The sequence below is a fragment of the Giraffa tippelskirchi genome, chromosome 11 (genome assembly GCF_054371585.1).
Source record: "Giraffa tippelskirchi isolate mGirTip1 chromosome 11, T2T-mGirTip1v1.2.pri, whole genome shotgun sequence".
Taxonomy (NCBI): Eukaryota; Metazoa; Chordata; class Mammalia; order Artiodactyla; family Giraffidae; genus Giraffa; species Giraffa tippelskirchi.
In genome coordinates, this window is record NC_137285.1 from 137471260 (window position 1) to 137492406 (window position 21147).

General features: G+C 40.6%; 1 protein-coding gene across 1 annotated transcript; it reads right to left on the reverse strand.

Moving 5' to 3' along the window:
• Positions 1–248: 248 nt before the first annotated feature.
• Positions 249–19722, reverse strand: TRAF6 (TNF receptor associated factor 6). The gene is made up of 7 exons (XM_081544683.1): positions 19525–19722; positions 13688–14008; positions 9505–9655; positions 8437–8595; positions 6970–7041; positions 2750–2827; positions 249–1391 (listed from the first exon to the last, which is right to left on the reverse strand). Exons 2-7 carry the CDS (start codon positions 13984–13986, stop codon positions 522–524), a joined length of 1629 nt encoding a protein of 542 aa, XP_081400809.1. The 5' UTR covers positions 13987–14008; positions 19525–19722; the 3' UTR covers positions 249–521.
• Between the last annotated feature and the right edge of the window lie 1425 nt (positions 19723–21147).

The window sequence follows — 21147 nt, forward strand, 5'->3', positions numbered from 1 at the left end:
ACGTTGGTGATTATGTGTGTGCGCTCCTTGTTCTAGAGCACTAGGTAACAGGGAACATGGGAGGGGCTGTGGAATTCACTCTGCCTGGAACAGACAAAAAGACATTTATAGCCTAACACCTAGCAGCTGGTCTTCACATGGTTCTCCAAGTTCTAACTCTGGAGAAATGCTACTTTGTAGCCTAAAGGAAATAGTAAGCAAGGTAGAATGAAACAAATTTAAGGAGAATTATTCAACAGACAACAGAGTCACATTTAATAAGTAAGGTTATATTTAGGGTTTAAACTAGGCCCTGAATATCCTTAATAACACCTTGGGGGAGAAACCAGGGTGAATGAGAACTTAAGCTTTCCAAAGATTATGGCTCAAATCCCCTGAAATCTGTAGGAACTCAAATAAAATTCATTGGTATTATATCTTTCCCATTGTTCTTTGTTTGTTTGTTTGTACATTATTATTGAGAACAGGGTAAGTTTGCTCCAGATGTTTTTTCTGTTGTTTCTTGAACAAATCAGGGGATGCTACATCCCTGAGTCAGTACTCCGTGGCTGAAAACCCTCCCTCCGAAGACTGCCCATGTCGAAGCGGGTGGAGACCTCACAGCGTACTAATAACGTGTCATCCTTGATGAAGGTTCTTTGTCTGAGGGCTTCCAGATGCATAAAAGTCACGTAGCCAAAACCCTTGGGGTTCCGGGGGATGGTGGGTCTCTGAAAGGCCAGGAGCTCTGGTTTGGCGTCCATTATTTCTTCGTGGTTTTGCCTCACAGCTGCTTCAGACTGATCAAGGATCGTAAGGCGTATCGTACCCTGGAAGGGCCAAGGCAGGTGGCTGTCGTACTCCCCTTGCATCGTGTGGACAAAGAGGGATATGTAGTTGGCACAGCGCTGAGCGCTCGGCAGCTGCAGGTGCAGGCGCATGCACAGTTTGTAGCCAGGTTTGCCTGTGTAGAATCCAGGGCTGTGAATGACAACAGGTTTCTCCTCTTCTTGAGATTTCAAGTGCATCCCAAAGTTGCCAATCTTCCAGATGTAAATCCCATTGCACTGCTGTGCTTCTATCTCAGCAACTTTGTCCTCAAGGGTTCGAATCGTTCGCTTGAGCTCACTTACATACAGGCTCTGGGTTTCCATTTTTGCAGTCAGTTCCCGGATTTGATGGTCTTGTCTTACAAGGCGACCCTCTAACTGTTGAATGGTTTCCTGGAAATTGTGGACTTCTGAGTGACGCCCAGAGGAAGGCCGGGTGGGAGGGACAGAGTCGTACGGAGGCATGGTACACTGAGGTGCGGGAGCTACCAGGAGGCTTAAAGTCTCAACAGCCTGGGCCATCATTCTCATATGCGACTGGGTATTCTCTTGCAGGTGGCGTGCCAAGTGATTCCTCTGCATCTGAAAATCAAGCACAGGCGTCAGGTTAGGAATAGAGATTTGAGGACTAGGAAAGGGATCTAGCCAAGTCAAATAAAAGGTTCTGAAGTCATATCATCACTTTCCTCAATCCCCTACAACCTTCTTTGACTGCATCAGATTCTCCATCCGGAGAAATGATCTTGCCTCTTCATTGCCTGAAAAACTGGGAGGCTATCTGCGGAATACTCGTTCAGGTTTCACTCAAACCTCCCTCCCACCTGTAAAAGTATCAGGATCTATGCCCGTCCTTCTCTTTGGACTCAGAGCTGACCCTCCTCTTGTCCTACATTAATGCCTCACCTGGGCTCCAAGAGGCATCCCTCCCTTTTCACCTCCTTAGGAGGTTTTGCTTAGCCATCTCCTTTCTCCTTTATCTTCAACCATTCTCTCCTCTTAACCCTTCCGCTCATATTTATTAAAGTCTTTCCTGTTAAAAAAAAAACTGGGGTCGGGGAGGGGGGAGTAAACTCCTCTATTGATCTTGTATCTCCCTCAAGCTAATACCATTTTCTTCCTCTTCCTTTTATAACCAACAGTCATCCACTCGCACTGTCTCCAACCCCGCACTTATTTTTACAAATCTACTGCAAAGTGGAATCTTCCCTGTCTTCCTGCTTTTCTACGGTCATCAAGAATAGCCTAATTGTGATATGAAAAAAACATAATATAACAATTCTATTGTGAGAGTAATTCAGGTACATTATAGAAAGAAAAGTGTAGATGATCAAAAAGAAAATAAGCTACCTGTTGTCTCACCTACCGTGAACATTTTGCTACATTTCCTGTTAAGTCTTTCTCTCTATGCACACAAGCAATACAGGATCCCCACCAAGTGTAATCACACTATACATCATTTGCTCATTTAATTTTTTAAAATTATTAAATGCATACTTACTGTAAAAAAAAATTCAGATATAAAGGCACAGCAGAAAAGCCAAAGTGTACTCACACTCTCCAGAAAGACTGCCTTACCATAAACCCTGCTGTCTCTCAGGTATCTGACAAAACTGATCGCTAAGTCTTGAAACTCCTGTCGGAGATCATAACACTACCTACTCCTTGCCTGTTTCACCAGCATCTGAGACTGTTCATTCATGGCTCCTTTCCTGGTCTACTTCTCTTTCCAGTACGCTCCATGAAATCCCAATCACACCTCCCACTGTCATCACCAACTACTTCCCCAAATCAATATTCTGAGTCCCAATTTCTCTTTGGAGCTAAAGACCACATAAACAATGTGTCAGCCATCTCCAATTCCACTGTTACCCTCTACCACACTATACGACTTACTTTTCTTGATCTAAATTTGAGAATTAAAAAAATTAAATAAAACGTACCTTTTCATGGCAACCAAAAGCACTGAATGTGCATGGAACTGGGGCTGTAGGACAGTCTAGATCATAGTGATTGGGCATCTGAAAACCAAAAAAAAAGGCTGAAAAATGTTTTCCCCTGCATTTCATATTCTAGTTTGACAAGATCATACTCAAAATAAAGAATAACACTTCATCTAAACAAAATTATATTGTCTATGGCTGCTTTTGTTACAATGGCTGAGCTGAACAGTTGAAACAGAAACAAGATAGCCCACAAAGATTAAAATGATATTTACTTCCAAAAGTCACAGAGAAAGGAAATATCAACATCTCATACTGTGCCCCCAAATCACTCAAAATTCATTTCAAGAACATGAGTTTATTCCTATTGTTGGGGAACTGGCACCCTCTAGCGGCATTTTAAAGAAAAAGCACCTTCTGATGTGCTAGAATGCAACTAGAACTCTCACTGAGGTCCATGCCACTGATTCAGTTCAGTTCAGTTCAGTCACTCACTCATGTCTGACTCTTTGCGACCCCATGGACTGGAGCACACCAGGCTTCTCTGTCCTTCACTATTTCCCAGAGTTTGCTCAAACTCATGTCTATTGAGTCACTGATCCCATCCAACCATCTCATACTCTGTCGTCCCCTTCTCCTCCCGCCTTCAATCTTTCCCAGCATCAGGGTCTCTTCTAATGAGTCAGCTCTTCACATCAGGTGGCCAAAGTATTGGAGCTTCAGCTTCAGCATCAGTCCTTCCAATGAATATTCATGGTTGATTTCCTTTAGGACTGACTGGCTTGATCTCCTTCCAGTCCAAGGGACTCTCAAGAGTCTTCTCCAACAGCAGAGTTCAAAAGCATCAATTTTTTGGCACTCAGCCTTCTTTATGGTCCAGCTCTCAGGCCCGTGATGAGGGACCAGTAAACTGTGTTCGTTAGAGCCACAGACTGCACCCTGTACTTCCCTCAGGACCAACCACCTTTCACAGCTTCTTATCTTCTGTTAACCTGCGCATACTCTGACTACAATGGGGAGACTCAGATGTTAGAAGACACTTTAAGCACTAAGTTTTAAAGAAAGTCTCAGCTTTTAATTTGGGAACTCCAAAAAAACATTCTTTAAGGTTAGATTCATTATGCAGAATTATGGTTTTTGAAAGTGGTACTAAATTTCCTCTAAACATTTACTTTAGCTATAATCTCAGATGACCTAAGAATATACTGCTAAGTCGCTTCAGTCGTGTCCGACTCTGTGTGACCCTATAGATGGCAGCTCACCAGGCTCCGCCGTCCCTGGGATTCTCCAGGCAAGAATACTGGAGTGGGTTGCCATTTCCTTCTCCAATGCATGAAAGGGAAAAGTGAAAGTGAAGTCGCTCAGTCGTGTCCGACTCTTAGCGACCCCATGGACTGTAGCCTACCAGGCTCCTCCGTCCATGGGATTTTCCAGGCAAGAGTACTGGAGTGGGGTGCCATTGCCTTCTCTGAAGAATATACCGGGCTGCACCAAATGGAAGTTTTTGGCTTAATTCTCACTTATGACTTTAGTAATACCGCTATTTGTAGTTGTCTGTTTTACAAGATTGTTGTTTCTTGCAATGACCAAATATGTAACTAAGCCTCCAATGAAAATAATGATGACTAGGCAACTTGAACTGGAGGAGGAAATGGCAACCTATATGACCCTTCGGAAACCTCAGAGATCATTTATTCCAACCCTTCATCTCACATACTCTGTAACAGTGGTCAGCAGAATCGCTTCTGAAGGGTCATGGGGTAACTATTTTCAGTCCTGTAAGCCCTATGGAGTCTGTCATATGCATGTGTGCTAAGCCGCTTCAGTTGTGTCTGACTCTGTGCGACCCTATGGATCACGGCCCGCCAGGCTCCTCTGTCCGTGCAGTTCTCCAGGTAAGACTCTGGAGTGGGTTGTCATGCCCTCCTCCAGGGATCTTTCTGACCCAAGGATCGAACCCAGGTCTCGTATGCCTCCCGTATTGGGAGGCAAGTTCTTTACCACTAGCTTCATCTAGGAAGCCCCATGAACTCTGTACAAGCACTCAACTCTACCACTGTGGTACAAAACCAGCCATATACAAGACATAAATGCATGGGCAGGGCTGTGTTTCAATGATTTTAAAAAAGCAGGTGGCAGTCAGATTTGGCTGGTGGGCTGGTTTACTAATCCCTAATTTAGAATGTCAACTTTCTCATTAGAGATCAGCAGGCAAGACAATGGCACAGTCAGGGTCAAAATCTAGGTTTTTCTGACTCTAAACCTAGGGTTTTTTCCTACATTAAGTTTTACTTCTGCTAGGTTTTACATGTGCTTTCCTTTAAACATCAAAACAAGGCAAAAAAGAAAAACCAGGTAGGTGCGAGTTCATAAGCAAAAAGAAGTTTAACACCTTCAAATTAAGGCCCTGTTGGAAAAAAATGAAAGGACTCTGTTAACAGATGAATGGAAAAATTTAGTCGAGGGACAGGCTTTGCTTTTCCTACTTAGTAAGGTAATCAATTATGATCTCTGGGTTTGTAGATTTCATGGGTGTATAAATATTTAGTGACTAATATTCATATTCTGTGGGTAAACTCTCCAAATGTCAGAAGATAGCAACCAGATGGAATTTTCCTTTCTCTATTAATAATAAAAATGAATAGTTTTCTATTATAACTACTTCTGATGATGCCTTATCAGGGGTCTACAGACAAACAAACAGAGGGGCCACAGATCCTGGAAATCTCCCAAAACGCCTCAGGGGCCACGGTGATAAATAATGTTCTGCTACAGACTTGTTTCCTTCCATTTCATTTCTTCTCTCTTTCTCAACTGGTTTCTGGATACCTAAGATCCTTATTTCACAATCTAAAGATGTATTTCTTTTAAAGTTTTTGTTCTTTAAATGGGCATTTTTCATTATTTTTATCTAAAAACTACTTGGCTTTGTTTGGAACTTTTATGAATATACATAAACACAGATATTATGTTAATGATTTAGGAATTTTAAGTACTTATGACTGAGTACTTTGTTCTTTCTGAAAGTATCATATCAATATATCTGAAAAAACTCAGTTTTCTAAAAAATTGAAATATAGTGGATTTACAATATTGTATTAGTTTCAAGTATATAGCAAAGTGATTCGGTTACATATATATTTATATTTTTCGGATTACTTTCCATTATAGGTTGCTACAAGATACTGAATATAGTTTCCCACTGTGCTATGTATATCCTTGTTGCTTATCTATTTGATATACAGTAGTTTGTATCTGTTAATTCAATACACCTAATTTATCTTTCCCCACTTCTTTTTCTTCTTTAGTAACCCTAAGTTTGTTTTTTATCTCTGGGTCAATTTTTTTGTACACAGATTCACGTGCATTATTTCTTGGATTCCTTATGTAAGTGGTAACGTACAACATTTGTCTTTCTCTGTCTGACTTACTTCGCTTGGTGTGATATTCCCTAGGTGCACCCATGCTGCTGCAAACGGCAGTACTCCATTCTTTCTACGGCTGCTGTTGTCGGGGTTCACTCGCTCAGTCGTGTCTGACTATTTGCGACCCCATGGACTGAGTAATAGTCTAATGCCTATATATATATGTACCACATTTTCTTAAACCAATCATCTGTTGACGGGCATTTAAGTTTGTTTCCAAGTCTTGCCTATTGTAAATCATGTAGCTATGAACACTGGGGTGCATGAATCTTTCCTTTTTTTTGTGCTACACTGTGTGGCTTGCGGGATCTTAGTTCCCCCAGTCAAGAAGCGAATCCGGACCCTTGGCAGTGAAAGTGAGGAGTCCTAACCACTGGGCTGCCAGGAATTCCCCACGTACCTTTTTAAATTAAGACTTTCATCTTTGGGGGGATATATGCCTGTGAGTAGGATTACTAGATCATATGGTAGTTCTATTTTTATTTTTTTAAGGAACCTCCATACTGTTTTCCACAGTGGCTGCACCAAATTACCTTCTCACCAACAGTGTAGGAGGGTTCCTTTTTCCCCACACCCTCTCCAGAATTTATTATTTGTAGACTTTTAAATGACAGTCATTCTGACTGGTGTGAGGGGACAACTGATTGTGACTTTGATTTGCATTTAAAACTCACATAGTTTTAATTCTTCTTCTGCATTCATTTTGCCTCACTGATTTAAATTTTCAATTAAAGACCTAATTCATTTCTTTAATCTATTTATGGAAATACTGGTTATGAAAGAGAATCACTATACCTGTTCTCTGATGAGCATGGTATTGCAGTATTCACAGATGACATTTGCCAAAGGACAGTTCTGCTCATGAATCTAAATTTTATTGGAAATAAAGAAAAAATGTGAGAAAATCTGAAAAGGTAAAAACAACCTATTTTTATAAAAAGCAATATTTTTCACTAGGAATAAATTAGGGACACTGGTGTGTGTAAAATAAAAATGTGAGAATAATCTATAATGGTTATTTTCTCTCCCTTCACCAGTGAAGAAATGAGATTCATCTCACCCTCCAGCTCTTTGAAAGGATATAACAGGATGCAAAAGAGAATCTTTTAAATCATTTTTTAAAAACCTGATTAAAAGCTGTAGAGCATCTATGACTATCTGGACATCAATCATCAATACTATAATTCTCCAAAGACACCTTTTCAAAAATTTCCAGCAGCAGCAAGATGATTTAATTAGCACTCTTATCAGGAGGGTAAAGAACAGAAGCATGATTGGGTCAGGCGGCCTAGGTCCTCAGATGCCCCAGAAAAATGAACCTTGTTTTCTAGAATACAATAAATTTAAGAAATAACTAACCCTGCTGGTTAGGCCCATTTTTACTGAAGTTTAAGAAGACACCAATTTGCTGTAATTATGCCTCAGACTTCACTGTTTTTAGCAAGTTAGCTGACACTTTTTGAATAATTAATCAACTTAATAAGCATAATACGCTTGAGCTCATAAGTAGGGATATTACCAAGATGAATCTGCGAGAAATAAAGTCTAAGGAAGTATCTTAATAGTAAAAAGAACTAAATCGTATATACATTATTTTAGTAAAAAGGACATAGGATGGGGATCCAGGATCTAGGATCTCTATGCTGGCCTTCCCATCGATAATATTAATATAAAATCACTTTATCTCTCTATAAATGGAAAAAATGTTCTATCATCATGATGCTGTCAGGTGCCATGGAGTTTCTTTTAAAAAATAAATGTTTTAATACACGTATAACATAAGTACAGAAAAGCGAATTCATTGTATGTGTACAGCTCAAGAATTATCACCAAAGAAGCGTACTTTGTGGGATTTAATTTAATCTCCTCGAAGTTTTAACAACTCATTCTCTTTTTTAAAGAGAAAAATGTAAGTCTTATACAACAATTATTTTATTTGTCTCTAATCCAAACCTGGTTATTAAAAATTCATATAGGGAAACAGATCAGCACATACTTTCCTAGAAGATTTTGTTACTTGTACATCTTCTACAGTGGTTAAGTAGCAGAAATAATGCTTTCTAAGAAAGAGGCGAAAATATAAACCCTACATTCATTTACTAAAATGGTTTACTTAACTTACTTTCTTAAAAATCAGTCCTCTCACAATTGATAACACAGACTCAGGACTAGATTAACATCTTCATCTCCGCTAACTCCTTCCACTATACATTAAACAAAATAAAACAGTAGTCAAATCAACAAATCCAACTTAGTACACACCTCTTTATCTTCAAATGCCATTGATACAGCACAGTTTTCACAAGGAACCTGTCTCCTTGGACACTCTTTGAGAATATGAATATTAAGGTGGCATTTCTGGAAGGGACGCTGGCATTGGGGACAACTCATAAGAGCAAACTCACAGTTTGCTTGATGATCCTACGAAGAAAAATAAATAAGCAGTATTTGCCAATCCTTGAAGAATTTCCTAAATGTTATCTAGTCTAAGAATATACTGTTCTCTTCTATAAAATTGGCTACTGAACCTACTTTGTGTAGTATACACCACAGAAACACAATATGAAGGCTTAATGGATTTTTTTTCAAATAATGGTTATGAATTGAAAGTTCATACAAAGGACTTGTTTTCAGGTTCATTTATCTAATTAGTGAAGAGGGTTGGAAACAAGCAGATTTTCTCATTATCAATTTAGTGCCGTGTCCAAAAGGCCACTCCTTCAAAAGGAGCTAAGTAAAGGGGGTAAGTTACACGTATATTTTAAATGCTTAATTTCAAATGGAACTTAAGCAATATTTAACTTCTCATAAAAACCACCACACTAAGGATTGATTAACTTAAAAACAAATTCTTTTATCTAGTGGCTTCAGTTCATCTCAAGCTATAGGAGAACTCCATTTAGTTCAAAATAAAATGAATAATTTAGAAAACCAGAGAAAAAAGTATGATGAGGGTGCTAAGATGATGACTACTTGGGGCTTGTTGCTTATTTCAAAATGAGAGAAATGAAGCTATGGGATTAAAACGTGACACATTTCAAATGCTCTTCAGTTTCATTGCAGATAAAGTTCACCCAAAAAACTTTTAGGATAATACTGATTTATTTTTTACCATCACAGGGTGTAAAGCCAGAGTAGACGGAAAAAGAAATTTCTGGCTTCTACTTATATTTATACTCAATAATGAAAGGGTTGGTATTAATTCAGCAAGAATTTACTAGCTAATCACTATATGCTAAGCAGTGGCAATATCCAGATGGACAAAGCAAAGTCCCTGTTCTCCAGGAACTTCTTGCATAAACGCACATGGCTAGAAAATTACTTTAATACCTCAAGATGCCTCAGTTCCATCTTTTGCAAACAACCTTCATTGGGACATTTCACCATCAGAGAAAGAATCTCTCGTTTTGCAAAATTGTCAGGAAATAGTTGATTTTCCAGCAGTATTTCATTGTCCACTGGACATTTGTGACCTGCATCCCTAAAAGAAACAAATACATTATTTAGTAGATTTAAAACAAACATTCACCTTAGAAAATACAAAACAATAATACACCATATATAAATTCTTTATTTATTATTTCCTATAGAAAATAAATGCATTATATTGTATAGTATCACCAAAATAAACTGTCCTTTTATGGATAGTTTATGAACCAGTCTTGCCTGTGTTCTGACAGCAGCTATTTAACATACTAGGGAGATGTAACTAAATATATGCTGCTCAGAATACACTAATAACATGCCTACAGTTATTAGTCATAAGTAAAAATTAAACTCATTAGCAGTAACCCCGTGAGGCCACATTTTTAAGGTTTACTCTGAAAAGTCATCAACACTGGCTCATGGACAGAAACGGTTTATCTTTATGTCATGGGTACAATGCAGTTGGGAGTTAAAAGGACCTCTACGTCCTGCTTCCGCATGGTTTATTCTGCCCAATGATGGGAAAAACTATCCCCCAAAAGCTTGGCTGTCTGTCATGCCCCTTTCACTTTTGGGGATGTTTCAATCTTCACTCACAAAATGTGGCAGGTCAGGGAGGCTACAGAGCGTCCATCACTCAAGACACTGGTTGTGCACTTTCTATGTGTAAAGCAACAATGGTGGTTCCTGTGGCAGGTAAAGGTGCTGAAAATAAGCTGTGCTGTCAAACGTCTCAGAACTAGAAATGGTGAGTGACACAGTCCATGTTTACGGGGGCCTCTCTCAGATTGCATGATGTTATTATTATACTGTCAAATATTTTTTTGAGAAGCAGGGACATAAACAAATTTACTGAAATATGTTCCCCAAACCTAGATGATTGGGTATTGAAGAGAAAGTATGAAGAATCTTTCAAAGTGAACTGGAAACCATTATCCACTGCATAAGAAATCACTCCAAAAGAATATGGAATTGGATTGAGATGTGTTTTGATTCTCTGAATGATTATACTGACGAGAAATTCCCAAGCCGCTCCTTTAAGAACATTAAAGTCAAAGTTAGTGGTCATTTCTAATTTAGAAGGAGATAGAAAAAAAAGGAAAAAGGCCTCGACTTCCTTTTGTGGGTTTTACTTCCTTTTCAGACCACTGTTCCATTACTTTCATGAATATCTTGCTATTAAAAAGCTGCTAAAGATTAGTTACCTTCCTGGGCATGGGTGACACTCGGTAAAACACTGTACACTTTCACCTACAGAAAAAGCAACAATTCATAATGTGGTCTTGTTTCAACCTAAATATAATATAAATTAAAAATCATTATAAACAGAAAAAAAAAAGGTAAGCCTTTAACACTATCACGTATACCCTAAACCAGTGGTCTCAGCTGGGGCAACTCTGAGCCCCAGGGGACATCTGGCAATGTCTGGAGATGCTCTGGGTCTCACAACTGCAGAAGTGGGCCTATTTTCACCACCCAATGAGCAGAGGTCAAGGATGCAGTTAAGCATCCTACAACACCCAGGACATTCTTCCACAACTAAGAACCATGTGGCTCAAATTGCTGTTAGAGTAGAGGGTAAGAAAACCAACCCTAAAAAGATACTGGCAATTCACCACTGGGTAACAAATTTTTCTCCAAAACTGAAGTCAGACACATGCCCCCTTGTAATTTAAATTAAGCCAATTCCCAAGTAAGGATGGGGTTACCACAAATTCAAATTTTATAGAAAAGTCTAGCTAGACTCACAAGAGAAAAAAAAAAGAGGATTCAAATAAATAAAATCAGAATGAAAGAGGAGACATTACAACTGATACCACAGATGAAAAGAGCTCATGTCAACAAGCATATGGCGACAAATTTGACAACCTAAAAGAAAATGGATAAATTCCAAGAAACATACAACCTACAAGACTGAATCATAAAGAAACAAAAAATGTGAACAGACTAGATTACCAGTAAGGAGAGTGAATCAGTAATCAAAAACCTTCCAACAAACAAAAGTCTAGAAGCAGATGGTTTTACTAGTGAATGCCATCAAACATTTAAAGGAGAATACCAATCCTTTTCAAACTCTTCCAAAAAAAAAAAAAAAACAGAAGAGGAAAGAATATTTCCAAACTCCTTTTATGAGGCGAGCATTACCCTGACACCAAAATAGACAAGGGATGCCACAAGAAAAAAATAATTTATTTAAAAGTCAAAAGAAAAACGTACAAGATGAGTGAATGGCCAGATAACCTACTTAAAAATGATTTCACCAATATAAATATATGTTTATTAGTTGAAGAACCTAAAATTCCTCTACTTCTTCCATTTTTTGGTCCTGTATAGAACTCCTAAAAATGTTCCCATCTACTTTTGAATAATAGCAAAATATCTCTATTTCTTAGGAGATGAATTTTATTCCTTTGCGGAAATCCCATATACTTTCATTCAGTTGAAGCAATCATGATTTACTGAACACCTACTATGTATCGGCACTTAGGAAATATCAAGCAATCAAGTTCTCAATCCCTGCTCTCAAGGAGCCTATCTTCCAGGGGGGCAAGCAGACAATAAGCACACAAATTATGTCTATTTTGAAAGATGAAAAGTGCTGAAGAAAAAAAGTACTTAAGGGAGAAAGGGAGTGCGGGGAGATGAGGGGGAAGGCATGCTGTGGATAAACAGGGAGGCCAGGGTACCTACAAGAAGGTGAGATTTGAATTGTATTGAGAGAGTAATACAGCACAATGGCTAAGCACTTAGCTGAAATAAGATGCAGAGAGAACAGCTAGAGCCAACTACACAAGGCAAGAGCATACTTGGCAAATTCAAGGAACAGCAAAGAGTGAACAGGTGGAGGGAACGGGAGTCTAAAGAAAGGTGGTCAGATATGACTTAGTGCCTGAACAACGACAACAGAAAATGTGTGGATCCATTATATGAGGTCTTACAAGGGTTTTGGCGTGCACGGCCAGATGACCTGCTGCAATGTTTGGAGCAGAGAAAACATCATCTTGCTTACCTTACCAGGTTCATTCCGGCTGCTATATTGAGAACAGCCTGGAAGAAGGCAAGGGTAGAAGGAGGGCAGCCTGCGAGAGAACTGATGGGGATTCAGAACAGGGTGGTAGCAGTGGAGGCAGTGAGAAGATACTGAATTCTGGCAGAGCCATCAATCAATGTTTAGTCGCAAAGTCACATCCGACTCTTTGCAAACCCCATGGACTGTAGCCTGCCAGCCTCCTCTGTCCATGGGATTTCCCAAGCAAGAATACTGGACTGGGTTGCCATTTCTTTCTCTGGGGATCTTCTCGTTTTCGGGATCAAACTCAAGTCTCCTGCATCGGCATTCAGATTCTTTATCACAGAGCCACCAGGGAAGCCCTGTCGATCAATACCTTAAATGAAAGTGGAAGTCGCTCAGTCATATCTGACTCTTTGTGACCCCATGGACTATACAGTCCATGGAAATCTCCAGGTCAGAATAGTGGAGTGGGTAACCTTTCCCTTCTCCAGGGGATCTTCCCAACCCAGGGATCGAACCCAGGTCTCACGCATTGCAGGCGGATTCTTTACCAGCTGAGCCACAAGGGAAGCCCCCTGCATTGGCATGTGAATTCTTTATCACTGAGCCACCAGGGAAGCCCCATCAATCAATACCTCAAAAATATTGGTTATTTTACAGTGGTCCATAGGCTTCAGGTAGCAGACAAAAATGTAATGTGGCTAAAATGAGAATAATGATTACTTACAGAATCGGCATTATTTGTACAGTCAACATGATCATATTCTAGCTGCATCATCATTTAAGGTACTTTTTATATTCTTTTCTTAAACCTTCAAGACACACTCCAGTCTGTAATACAACTGCTTTAAGTAGAAGGAGCTACTAATTGTTTATTTATCTAAGAGTCAAAGAGGGAAGGAGATAGTAATTACCTTTCATGCTACAGTAAGAATTGGAATAAGAAGGTAAATTTCTCCATTTTCTGTCCACTGTTCTTTTCCCTGAGGCAGCTTTTTATGTATAAGATTATTCTGTGTAATAACGTTCCCTTTGGTTGTTACAGCATTTGGTTCCTTCTTTATGCTCACGTACCTTATAGATTTGATGATGCAGGCTTTGCAGAACCTGTGGCCGCAAGGTGTCTGCACCGCTTCCCGCAAGGCCATCAAGCAAATGGGGCACTCGTACTTGCTTTCCAGGGGTGGGTCAAATTCCACGTCATACCCCTGGATCTCTTCCATGAAAGAGCTGGAGAGAGTCGCCGTGCTGGCCGTCCCACTCGCACTGTCGTCCTTTGCTGCAGTCCCACAGGAGCTGGCCGCCATGGCGGCGCAGCAGTCGCTCTCGGACTGGAGGGATCCGCAGCTGTTTTCACAGTGTAGCAGACTCATAGTAACGTGATCATCAACTGCCCTGCAGACACAGCAAGGGAAAAAAATGCCTTAACATACATTCACACACACACGTTTATACCATAACTAGCTATGCAAGCCACCTTGTAGTGGATATAAATACATCAGCTATACTAACATCATTTACAGAAAACTTTCGAAGTTTTTTTTAGCTTTGCTTCATAAAAGTACTATTTTACAAGTTAAGGAATTCGTGAGCTAGTAGAAAGCTGGAATATAAGGTTAACAGAAGAAAAATACCTCAGTTGTAATAATTAGCATAATTATCTGTTTAAATGTCTGTTTTCTACGACTGGAGTTTCAAGAATTTTTGTTTCCTCAGTACTTAGCACGAGCTCTTTCACCTATCAGGTGTTCATTAAGCAGCTGATATGAACTTAATTATGCTGCTGAAGTTCCTTCAAGTATTCAGAGCTGAAGGGAACAGTATAACGGGCAGGCAGTGCAAAGAAGACCAGTGCACAAGGGATCAGAGGATCATGAGAAACTATTAGATCTGTGATTTAGGGCAATGTGACCATCTGGATCTCAGCTTCCTCCTCTAGACCTAAAATTCTACTGAGTACAGCTGACCCGTGAACAACTTGGTGTAAGGGGTGCCAACCCCCACACGACAAAAAAATCCAAGTTGGCACTGCGTTCTCAGAGTTCCACATTCTTGAAGTCAACAACCACAGATCCTGTACTAAAAAAACAAACAAACAAATCTGCATATAAGTGGACCTGTGCAGTTCAAACTTGTGTTGTTCAAGGGGTCAACAGTACCTGCAAACGTTCAGTGTGGCAATTTCTATCACGCTGTAAGAACAGAATCGAAAAAGCGTGTTTGTACGTCCTCGTGCCCTCAGTCAAGTGACTGTGTTTCATTATTAATGACTGGAAAAACAAATGAGGTTTTGTTTGCCCATGGAAAACTACAGCTTTCATGGGTAGGTAGGATGCTTTCAAATTCAAACCATTACTGGAATTTACAAGTTAACAAGTTAAGGTCTAAAAGCAATTCACAGCCTAATTAACCAGGTCCCTTTTGTAGATAATTACACCCAAGGAAAATTCTCCCTCTATGTGCCAAATATACAGCTGACCCTTGAACAACATGGGGGTTAGAGGTGCTGACCCCCACGCAGGTAAAAATCCACATACAACTTTATGGTCTGTGTCTATACCCACTTATTCAACCAACCTCTGATGACATAATGCTGTAATATTTATTGGGGAAAAAATCCACCTATAAGTGGATTCATGCAGTTCAAACCTGTGTTGTTCAAGTATCAACCAGAGTTCTGGAAAACAGAATGTAACTCTCCAGCCAAGGTTGTAGACAATGTATCCCCAGCTCATCTCATTTCTATATAAAAATCCTGTCTGCCACCATGACAAACAGTGGATTAAGACAGTAATCTTCAATCTTTTTACCATGATAGAGATCTTTTTTTTTCCTTCTCAGAAATCCTGAGAACCATTTGATGAGCACCCACAAAGGATGAGGCACTATTCTGGCTAGAGGGGCAATACCATGAGGTGGTGAAGAGCTTAGGTGCTAGAATTGGATGAAGCAAGTTTAACTTCTGTCTCCATTATTTGGTGTAGGCCCCGGGCAAATTGCATAACCTTTCTGCGCTTCAGTTTCCTCATATGTAAATGGGGATAACAAAAGAATCCACCTCAGAATACGATTAAGTGTATTAATATGTGCAAAACACTAAGAACTGTGCTTGGAAGTAAAATGAGTTATCTTGTGTGGTTCCATAAGAGTTATTTTATTTAACAGTTTCATTGTTCCCCCTTCCCCCTTGTCAAAGGGAAAACTCTGAATCTTTAAAAGGCTAAGGAACTTGCCAAGGATTAACCAACTAATAAGAAACAGTTAGGATCAGCACTCAAGACTACCTGACCCCAGAGCCTACGCAATGTGTACTAGCCTAGAGTTGTCTATATTTTGACAACTTTGTCTATCAAGCTGTATTAAAACTCTTTCCAATTATTTTATGACACTAGACTAAGATGCTGACAACAGCTTCTATTAGACATGAGCTGTCCAGTGTTATTAGGTTGGGTTGATAGAATTCCAAAAAATCAGTAAAGAAAGGCTGGTGCTTTGTTTCATTTTTTAGTTTTGATATAATATTTTCAAAGAGTTAAAAACAGTTCAAGAAGCCTTGTTATAGGTAATGCAGATTCCCAGGGAAGGCTGTACAAGTAGATGAGAAGAAAGGAACAGCAACATAATGGAAATGAACACAATTAGTCTTTACACCTGTGCTCCAGGAGGGGGTAAAAGGCCCCCGTTACACCCTCCAAATCTGAGGACAGATGACACTGTGATGCTATACTAGGGTTTATATCCTTTGTTTTTTTATTTCCTCATATACACTTTTGTTGGAGAAGGAAATGGCAACCCACTGCAGTATTCTTCCCTGGAGAATCCCATGAACAGAGAAGCCTGGCAGGCTACAGTCCATGGGGGTCTCAAGAGTTGGACACGACTTAGCGACTAAACACACACACACACACACACACACACACACACACACACACACACACACACACACACACACACACACACACACACACACACACACACACACACACACACACACACACACACACACACACACACACACACACACACACACACACACACACACACACACACACACACACACTTCTGTGTTTAATTACTACTTTAGATAAATTTCTTAGAAGTAGAATTATTAGCTCAGGTATATAACTTTTTATGATTTCACATAGACGATGCTGGTTATCCAACATGAGCTACATTTTGATACACAATATCAAAGGCTTTCTAATTCCCACTCCCAAGAGTAGATTAAGTATGAGAGAACACATTTTATATACCTTTGATAATTCCAGGTATAGTTACTTTTTGAAACTTTATTCATTTTTTTAAAGTAAAATCACTGTTGAGAAATTAATGTTTGTTTGGTTATACAGCATATATCAAAGTGCTAGCCAGAAGACAAAAGCAAAAGTCACTGAGCCAAGCCTACTTTTTCTGCCCGAATGTCCAGTTAAAATTTAGTTTATTCGATAGTCGATATACTGCTCTCTTGCTGTCCAGTTCAAAAAACTTGAAGGTCTTTAGGTTGAAAGAGACCTTTTATAGCAAATATGTTACTAAGAAAATTTGTCCAGTCAGTCACAATTCCTTAAAAGGAATTCCACTGCAGGAATGCAGTGTTAAGACATGAAAGTGAGCATGTCTTAAAAATCTAATTGCCACTACTTTTAAAGCTTTTAAGACATAATACAGAAGCTTTACACCTTTCAAATAAACTTTTTTAGGTAGTCACTGTGTCTACAGGATATAGTCCCATGTAACTATACTGCAAAGGGAAAATTAAGCTAAAGCAGTATTTTGAGTGCCATTCAGTATTTTCAGGTTTACTCTTTCTAGCAAGTTAAAACAATTTTTCCCTTTGCTTTTCGGGATTGTGATGACTTAAATGAAAACCATTTTCCTAACTACAATGAGTAACTGTTTTAATTAACACCAATTAAAAAATAGTGCTTAGAGTCAGCTACAGAAGTGAAGGAAAGATGACCTGGTAATCAAGTAGAAAATATTATCTTCTATTAGGGTTGTTTTTTTTTTTAACCTCACATGGTGCCTCAGGTATCCACTTCATGAGATGCTACAGAGGTAGGCTTGGCTTTTCGTAAGTTAAAATAGAGTTAACAGATATTCTTACTTGCAAATAAAGATTTCTTACAGCCTATTTTCTATTCTAACGTTTAGAATTCATGTGGCTTTCTACGTGAATTAATAGAAGAGACAGGACAAAGTTCATGGTTCCTTAATAGGTTAAGAGTTTCATGACTAATTCCCTCTTTGTGAACCTAGTAAGCACTGCATTAATTAAATACTGTAGGAGGTATCCACTGGCAACTTATTTTGACTGCAAAATGAATATTGAAAATAGCCTTATAAGAAATCATAGCTTACATTACCCTATTAGCATGGGTGTATATATTAGTCTAAAGAGTATAATGTTAAATATCTTGTGGGAGGGGGAGTAGGATGATGCACAAAAATTTGTTTCTGTAAGATCTACAGATGCTAGGAAGAGAAACCCACCAAGCTAAAGAAATCAATGTTGTATCTTGAAATGGTCAATTTTAAGTCAACGGAAATTCGTTCATAGTTAAACATGTAACTCACATAAAGTAAAACTGTGTTAATACAAAACGCTAAGAAATCACTTCTAATTTGCTATTAGCTTAGAAACAAGAACTATTTACCAGAACTTTAAAATCTATTCCTAAAATCGCAAAGACCTGCAAAAGTGTTGCAAGGGCCAAGAAGTGCTGGCCAAAAGAGTCAACTGCTATGCCTTATTCTTGAACACAAATTTGAGGGGCATTCCCCTTTCTAGGCACTATTTGTTCTCCTCCAGGAGGCAAAGATTTGAACAACTTCTTTCAAAATCTAAGTGGCCACAAATTTATCAGGTATTCAAATCTGTCACAGAAAAGCCCTCAAGTTACAATTCTGAAACACTGTGCTGTATGCAGCGCCAGCAGGTTGAAACTCTGACCTTCACATAGGCAACAAGTGCCTGAGACACAGTCCTTCCTTGAGTCATGAAAGGGGCCACAACGTCGTCACCCCACCCCCAGCCTTAAGATCAGAAAAGCCCCTTCTCCCTTCCCTAGCAATCACAAGTGGATGGATAAAACGCCTGTGGCCAGATTCTCAAGGTCAACACTCAGAAAGCTTTTCTTGTTTGTATGCCTGTGTACAGCAAGACATTTAGTAAATTACTCTCCCGAGAAACCAGAGAAAACACGCACACATTACAGGTTCAAGCTGCTAAAACTTGTAGGTACTTTCTGTTCACTCAAGACAGTCCTAACTCTCAGCCGGAGTTCCCCCGAAGCCAAATACTAGGAACAGCTTTATCAACCCAGCGTCTGGAACAATCGCTAGAACTCCTAAGTGCAGGCGCGGGGGAGGAAACAGTGGTGTCAGCTGAACTTTAAAAAAAAAAAAAAAAAAAGCTTGCTGCCTGGGAAGTCTACCGAGTTCAACAGGGAGCCTCAAAATAGCTTTCCCATGACAGTGACAGAGGGAGTCGCTACGAACCTAATAGGGATTTTTTTTTTTTTTTTAAAGCTGGTAACATCGGAGCGACGGGAAAATCCAGGAAACGATTTCCACTTCTGGGAAGGGAATGCGCGGAGTGGGGCAGGTCGGGGGGAGGAAGCTGGCGCGCGACTCCCGCTGGGGGATGGAGTGACTCGGGGGGAGGTCCCCGCAGGCCGGCCGAGCAGAGGGGACACGGGGCGGGGTCCCCAACCTGTAGGAGCCCAGGGGAGAGGAGGCGGCGTCCCCAGCCCTTGGGAAGCTAGGGGACAGGGGCAGCGACCCCAACCCGTGGGAAGCGAGAGGTCAGGGGCGGCGTCCCCAACCCGTGAGAAACTAGAGGAGAGACGGAGACGTCCCAGCTCGTGGGGAGCGAGGCCGCGACCTCCAGGAGCCGTCAGAAGACTCACCGTTCGGGTTCGCTGGGCCGCCGACTCCACCCGGCCGAACGACTCCAGTCGGCCAAGGCGCAACGAGAGGAAGGCGCTGCGCTCCGCGCCGAAGTGGCCGGAAAGCCAGTCTTCTAACTTCAAGGCCGCCACTGCTGCGTCCCCTGGGCGCCCGGAGCCCGAACCCCAGAGCTGGACACCCCTACTTCCGCCTTCTCTGCGCGCAGGGGGAGCGAGGGGCGGGGAGCGGCCGGGGAGGGGACAGAGGGGCCGAGCCGCGCGGGGGCGTCCCCTGGCGGCGGTCCTCCACCGCGCGCTGTGGCGCAGGCGCGAGGCGGTCTAGTCTAGGACTCTCCCGGGGTGCTTCTGTCCCTCCGTGGTGGGAATCCCACCTGGGTTCTTTACATTGCAATCCTGAACTCTGTGTGTGTGTGTGTACACTGCAGTCCTGAACTGGGTGTGTGTGTGTGTGTGTACAGTGCAGTCCTGAACTGGATGTGTGTGTGTGTGTGTGTGTGTCTGCAATCCTGAACTGTGTGTGTGTGTGTGTGTGTACACTGCAATCCTGAACTGTGTGTGTGTGTGTGTGTACACTGCAATCCTGAACTGTGTGTGTGTGTGTGTGTGTGTGTGTGTGTGTGTACACTGCAATCCTGAACTGGGTGTGTGTGTGTGTGTGTGTGTGACTGCAATCCTGAACTGGGTGTGTGTGTGTGTGTCTGCAGTCCTGAACTGGGTGTGTGTGTGTGTGTCTGCAATCCTGAACTGGGTGTGTGTGTGTGTGTGTGTGTGACTGCAATCCTGAACTGGGTGTGTGTGTGTGTGTCTGCAATCCTGAACTGGGTGTGAGTGTGTGTGACTGCAATCCTGAACTGGGTGTGTGTGTGTGACTGCAATCCTGAACTGGGGTGTGTGTGTGTGTGTAGCAGCAACAGCAGTAATTCCACACTGTGTTCTTATAACTTACTTGTCCAAGCAGGAGAGGAATCCCAACTCAACAAAATCACTTGACTTTGGAGAATTCTTAAATCCTTCCCCAACTCCATCAGACTTGCCAAGGAAGTTTCCATCAAAAGTAGAACCCTCTTATCACCTTCCCCTTCAACCAGTCCAAGGGAGTCAAACCCATATATTTAAATATTTCTTTGAAACTTCTCTGCCAAGCACATCATCTCTTTTTCTGTCACTGTCACAAGAAAGCTATTTTGAATTCCCAGTGGAACTACATGCAGATCTGTAAGGAATGTAACAAGCAGGAGATGCCTGAAAGATTTTGACCCACCTCTGCAAACCTGACTCATCCTTCACCTTCTTAGGGGAGGTATTACCAAGTGATGGATTTTATGTGTACACATCCTGAAACCAGAGTGTTTCATTCCGATCTAGTTTGTCCCCTTTATAAATTACTTGACTTTAAATAATGTATTTAATCTTTCTTTCTTCAGTTTTTGATCTCATATTAAAATAAGGATAATGATAGCATCTACCTCATTGGTAGCATGTTGGAATGAGATAACTTAGTACATAGAAATAAATTTTTTATAACTATCTAGGACGTAGTATGTGCTCAATAAATGTTAACAATAATGTATTTCCTGCTTTCTCATTGCTGATATATTAAAAAAATACTTATGTCTTTAAGAA

Bases quoted from the DNA above. Each gene is read 5' to 3' on its own strand.
- TRAF6 (XM_081544683.1), bottom strand. From the start codon at position 13,986: ATGAGTCTGCTACACTGTGAAAACAGCTGCGGATCCCTCCAGTCCGAG. The intron at 7,042-8,436 runs GTGTGTACTAAG...AATAAAATTTAG, and splicing joins TGGCATTTGAAGATAAAGAG to ATTCATGAGCAGAACTGTCC. The intron at 2,828-6,969 runs GTATAGTGATTC...TTTGGTTTTCAG, and splicing joins CCATGCTCATCAGAGAACAG to ATGCCCAATCACTATGATCT.